General features: G+C 37.2%; 1 protein-coding gene across 1 annotated transcript in view; it reads right to left on the reverse strand.

Annotated features, from left to right (window-relative positions):
- The window catches only part of LOC106882132 (TBC1 domain family member 9), a 31992-nt gene extending 25907 nt beyond the window's left edge, over window positions 1–6085 (reverse strand). The window contains exons 1-6 of the mRNA XM_014932697.2: window positions 5941–6085; window positions 4916–4956; window positions 4602–4731; window positions 3507–3615; window positions 902–996; window positions 703–797 (exon numbers count right to left, since the gene is read on the reverse strand). Coding sequence (XP_014788183.2) covers window positions 703–797; window positions 902–996; window positions 3507–3615; window positions 4602–4731; window positions 4916–4956; window positions 5941–6029 — 559 coding nt within the window. The 5' untranslated portion in view covers window positions 6030–6085. The remainder of the gene's footprint in view (window positions 1–702; window positions 798–901; window positions 997–3506; window positions 3616–4601; window positions 4732–4915; window positions 4957–5940) is intronic.
- Window positions 6086–6436: the final 351 nt, after the last annotated feature.

A 6436-nucleotide genomic window follows, 5' to 3' on the forward strand; every position in this document is an offset into this window, starting at 1 on the left:
AGTGAACTGGTTATAATATGTTTGGGGACACGTACGAGTCGAAGAAGAAGTGGGGGAAAGAAAGTAGTGATTCAGAGAGAGAGAGAGAGAGAGAGAAAGAGAGAGAGAGAGAGAACAGGTAGCAGTACATCATGCTGATCAAAAGTCGTTGGGTTTTTAGAAAAAAGTTGAAACAAACACAGCAGTGTTTAAACCATGAGATTAAATGCTTAAATCGGTAACAGAAATGAGAGTTAAAATCGTAATTTTTAAAGGGGGGAGAGACAAATTTCAGACAGGTTTGGGCTAAGGAGCATACTTCAAGAAAGTAGAGGCGAAGACGATAAAGACGATAACTTGGGTGAGATAGCGAATAGAAATACATAAATAATCATGAATTTAAGACAGAACAGAGATATGGAAGGGAAGAAATGTATAGTCAGAGAAACGGGGTGGGGTTGGGGGAAGGGGAGCGCAGCAGAAGGGATAATATATAAAAATAAAAAATGACTTAGCTATTGTTCATGTCTTGGAGAGCTTTGTCGTGGGTTCTATCTGCATAGAAATTCCAATACACACACATACACACACACATGCCAAGTTTGAAGTGAATGATCATGAGCTCAGAAGTGCAGACTGCTAATGATACCAACAATAAAAGATATGGAAGATGACATGCATTCACTTGTTCCATTACAAAACTGCAATCATCAATATACTCACCAATAGTAGGGTTCCTCCAGGCATATGCAGTTAAGACTCGGCGGAGGGCATCAATTCCCAAATCTGTTTGAAAAGCTGGATGTTCGGGTAATGATCTAAATAGCAATAATAGTTATAATTATTATTTCTAAGTTTACCACAAATCACATTGAAATACAGCCAAGGGAGATATCCCACACTATTATACTGTAAAGTTTACCTGTGTAAATCTCTTTCAATTTCATCTGTGGCAATGTTATTTTTGCCTGCACTCTGTTGTACCATGTTGGCATAGTAACCAGGGTTTGTAATCATCTGGAATTCACAAAAAGATTGAATCATTCGATTGGTCGGTCTATCAACCTATCTATCTACCTGTGTGTGTATCATCATCATCATTATTTAACATCCACTTCCCATCCTGGCATGGGTTGGAAGGTTTGACAGGAGCTGGCCAGCTGGAGCGCAGCCCAGGTTCCAATTGTCTATTTTGGCATGGTTTCTACAGTTCAATGCCCTTCCTAACACCACTCACTTCACTGAAGTACTGGGTGCTTTTATGTGGCACTAGCATGGGTGCTTTTTTACGTGGCACCTGCACAGGCACTTTTACGTGACACTGGCATGAGCGTTTTCACTTTGCATCAGCACAAGTGTTTTTGCATGGCGATAGCACAAGTGGTTTTATGTGACACTGGCATGGAGGCTTTTATGTGACACTAGCATGAGTGCTTTTACATAGCACCAGCATGGGTACTTATTATGTGACACCACCACCCATGAGCCCTCAAGGAAAGAGCCTCTTGGCTGAGAAAGGGACGTGGAGGACATACTTGCATGTATGGAAGGCTGCAGTTTTACTTAGCTTGATGTGTCTTCTCAAGCACAGCAAACCACCAGAAATTTTGGTCTCTAGTCATCTCCTCTGTGAAGCCCAACATCTGTAGATCCTTTCTCACTATTTTGTCCTATATTTTCTTGGGTCTACCCCTTCCACAGGTTCCCTCCACAATTAGAGATAGGCACCTCTTTATGCAGCTAACCTCATCCATACACATCACATGACCATACCAGCACAGTCCTCTCTTGCACACCAGAACTGATGCCTCTTATACCCAATTTTTCTCTTAAATCATTTACACTTTGTCATACATGCACACTAACATTACCCATCCAGCATAACATGCTAACTTCATTTGTTCCTTTAAGAATGTTGACTGTGACTTAACAATTTTTCTAGCAGGTTTAATAAACACACAAAAACTCCCTCATTGATTTGTTGTTTTCTTTTTACATGTACAATGAAACACTGAGAAAGTAAAGTTAACTTAACAAAGACCACAGTTCTAGTTAACAGGAAAACAGACAGGGCACTAATCCCTTCAGATAAACGGCCTTGTTCCACGTGTAGAAGAGGCATAGGTAGAAATTCCACACAGTGTTGAAAAAGATGATTATGGAAGACTTGAGATGAATTGGTGAAGACATATATGAAGCTGTTAGATCTCACAGATGAGATGACAAAGGACCACACTAACTGGTGGCACATGGCGAGGGAGAACAACTGCTTGCCTGTCTCAATGTGACAAAACAAACACTAAAATTATGTTATGTATATGTATAATTGCATATATCACTAGGTACGTGCATGTATGTGCATTCATACATGCCAGTCATCTCCATTGCTCACTTTGTCACTCACTGCCCTATTTCTCGTCTTTTGTGTTACACATCTCTTTATTCATCATATCAATGCCATCCATTTTTCTTTTGCTTTATCTCTTTTGCTTCCTACACTGTGCTGCTATTGCTCATCTCATCATTATTCCATCTTCTCAATCTCAATATATTATGTTGTCAGAGTGACTAAGGATGGCAGTGGATCTCTTCTGTTTGCTGTACATTATTTCCAGTGCAACTAAGGATGCCATCAACAATGTCTCCAACATTCATTTGTGCTGTCCATTACTACAAGAACCACCTACATTCTATTTTCTCTGCCATCATCATCATCACTCAGCAACATATCATAGCTTGTGTCTTCATTACACTGGGCCACATGTGTTTAGTTCACTCTACCCGCTCCTTCCCTTCCAGTAGAGCTTGTCATTACTCCATGTCACTTATGCCAACAGACTATTGCTTTTTCCCTTGCATACAACCAAGACTTCTGTCATCCCCACCAACAATCTCAGAATACTGAGTGTACTATCACTCAACCCCTTACCACACATCCTTCTCATTACTATCATTCATGCCTCTTTACTCTATACTTCTCACTCTGTTAAGAAACAGGCAAGTAGCAATATGTGGCATTGTGAGGCCTCTTTGGTCATGTTAAGGACATGGTAACCTCTCTACTACTGGTGTCATGAAAAATGCACTCCATGCACTTTGTAAAGCATTGGGTTGCAAGGACACTTTAATCTTGATGAGGACATGACACCTCTCTAATGCTGGTGCCACAAAAAGAAGAGCACTTCTGTAAAGTGGGTGGCATCCAGTCAAAGAAACCTGACCAAAAATTAAATGTGTGTGAGATGATGTCTTTCAAGTATGTAGTATCCCTGAATACATCTGACTCCAACCACATTCATCTGTGCAACCCATGCCAGCATAAAAAAGAGGCACAAAACAATGATGATAATAATACATATGCATACACACACTCACACGGAATTGCCAAATTATAATATAGTAAAATAGAATATATGTGAAGTTACAAAAGAATACCATAGAACAGATGTAATTACAGAACAACAGTACAGTAAAACAGATGTGAAATTACAAGTCACACATGTATAATCAAAATGCAAAGTACTTACTTCATTGACAGCACCAGAAAATGTCATCCAAATTTCTCCCCGTAAGTTATCAGGAATACCTTTCAGAATAAGTTCTCGGGTTTTGTGTGTGCGATACATACATACTCCTCTGAAATGTTCACAACAACGAAGATGCTTAGGTACATGGGCGATTATTGCTAAAAAGTAAGTGAAAACTGTCCAGAATATTATTGTGATCAACCAGACAAGTGAAATATTAAGTTAACCATAATGAAAGTTAAACTTTAACCCTTTTGATACCAAACCACCTAAGACTGTCTCTGGCTTTATGATACAAACTTCCTGTTTTAAAGTGATTTAAATTAAAACTTTCCATCAAAATTCCTTATTAATTTATATTCGAAACACCAGCTTAATATAACAAACTTCTTTCATTAAATTCTTTGTTATTTTCAAAACTAACTGAAATCAAAGGCAGTGTTTCAATTAGAAGCATGCTAACAAAAGGGTTAAACTCTGAGCTGATAAATCAAATTCAGTTGGTCCAAAGTGTTCTCTTTACCATCTGCTCTGCTTTGCATTGGCACACAAAACCATGTACTTTTATAAAAGATTGTTACAGTCTGTCAGATACCGACCATGATGAATACCACAGGGTATTGAAAATACATATTCGCCTTTTTATATATTTAATCCTTTATATTGAACACTCAATATTTCATATATTCAATAAGACATATTCCATATATTCAATAAGACATTCAATACTTCATTTTATTGTACCATCCATTTTTATATTATATATTCCATATTCTATATCCCACATTAATTTTACAAGAATATAAATAAAACATAAAAAACAGACAGAGTTGGAACTCTTTTAAATAAAATAATATATTCCTCTATACATGATCATACAAAACCCTTTTTTTGTATTTATTTTTACTCATGCACACACACACATATATATATATATATATACACACACACACACACGCATATATATGCATAACCTGGTACAGCCCTCTGGTTCATTAGTTCTTGTCAAACCACCCAACCCATGCCAACACAGAAAAAGGGACATTAAATGATAATCACGATGATATAAGAGAGAGAGAAAGAGAGGTAACTTACTTTCCATATTCAGAAAAGTGTATACCCCACAGATGCTGTTTTATGGATTCTTTATTGGTCAGTTCATCTGAATCTCTTCGGTTAAACAGGCTAATTAGAGCAGGTTGAATTGGGAAGTTGCCATTAGCTTCTGAAATGAGAATCATAAAGGACAAAAATGTTGAATCTCTTACATCATGGCATATGTAACAATGGTGAAGACTGAGAGAACTAAATTAGCATCTGCGTGAGTCTGAGTGTTAGAGACAAATTCTCTAAACATCTTTTATCACATATCTCAGAATGGATATAATGAAGAGAAAACATTTACAAACCTTTCGGTTGGTTGCTTTCAGTGGTTCCATTGTCTCCTGCACTGGAAGTAAATGAGTAAATAAATAAATTGATTAATAATCATTTCTACTATAGGCACATGGTGTGAAATTTTGGGGGAAGTGGTCTGGTCAATTACATCAACCCCAGAATTAGACTGGTACGTATTTTATCGACCCTGAAAGGAAGAAAGGCAAAGTTAACCTCAGCAGAATATAAATTCAGAACACAGAGGCAGAAGAAATGCCACTAAGTACTTTGTCTTGCCTGCTAACAATTCTACCAGCTCCAGAGCAAGAGTCTCAACTGTGCCATATCAGAAATGGACAAAACCATTGCCCATACCATGAACAAATATCCTAGACTTGCCTAAAACAATAATAAGTTGTGGCAACATGATGAGGTAGTGAGAGTGCTACATTGGAAACTATGTGAGAAGTGGGGTACAGAGAGTGGCAAGAAGTGTTATGAGCACAAACTGAAGAGAGTGGCAAAGTCAGAGATATGCAAAATCTTGTAGGATTTCCCAAACCAAACATATCAGGTGCAAGAGCACAACAAGCCGGACCCAGTGGTGGTGGACAAGGTGAACCACATGTGCTATATAATTGATGCTGCATGCCCCTTTCACCCATGAATAGTCAAGAAAGAAAGCAAAATAGACATATGCAATCCTCTTAAGTATGAAATAGCCTGGTTATGGAAAATGAAGGTGAAAATAGTAAAGGTGCAGGCATGATTGTATGGTAAGAAGCTTGCTTCCCAACCACATGGTTCTGGGTTCAGTCCTACTGTGTGGCACTTTGGGCAAGAATCTTCTATTATAGCCTCAAGCTGACCAAAGACTTGTGAGTGGATTTAGTAGACAGTGGATATTAAATGATGCTACTGATTATACATACATACATACATATTGTATGTATATATGCATTTTTAAACTTTTGTTCAATGAGACTTACATTCACAGAGATTTAAAATATAAATTGAAAAATTCAAAAGTAAGAAACATGCAAAAACAGAGACTTACTCTTTGATACTTGGCTGTTTGTACAAGAAGAACGATATTTTGTCCAAAATAACCTCTCTGTCTTGAAGTTGAGTAAATGTGAAACTCATCTGAAAAACAAGAGAAAACAAATAGCCATTAAAACAAGTTATCTTCCAGAGAGACCCTTTCTCTTCATTATTTGTGAGTTCACTCCCATCCCAATAACACTTAGAAAATTCAACATGGTCTCCAAACTACAAAGAAATGCACCTACTCTAAATCAATTATTCTTACAAAATCTGAAAAATTGATTAATTCACTTGTTAATAAAGTAAAAGAATGCTGCAATAATACTAGAATGGAATTTGGTATATCAAAATATGCAACTTTAGCCATGATGATAGAGAAGAGAGCCCATTTTAAAGAGATAAACTTATCAGAAGAATGGATTTTAGAATGTGACAACAATGGATAAATGTAACTAGGCACTTGATCCTGACATTATGCACAAAGAAATTAAGGAAAAAGTGAAAAG

This window comes from Octopus bimaculoides, unplaced genomic scaffold, assembly GCF_001194135.2.
Source record: "Octopus bimaculoides isolate UCB-OBI-ISO-001 unplaced genomic scaffold, ASM119413v2 Scaffold_190964, whole genome shotgun sequence".
Classification (NCBI taxonomy): domain Eukaryota; kingdom Metazoa; phylum Mollusca; class Cephalopoda; order Octopoda; family Octopodidae; genus Octopus; species Octopus bimaculoides.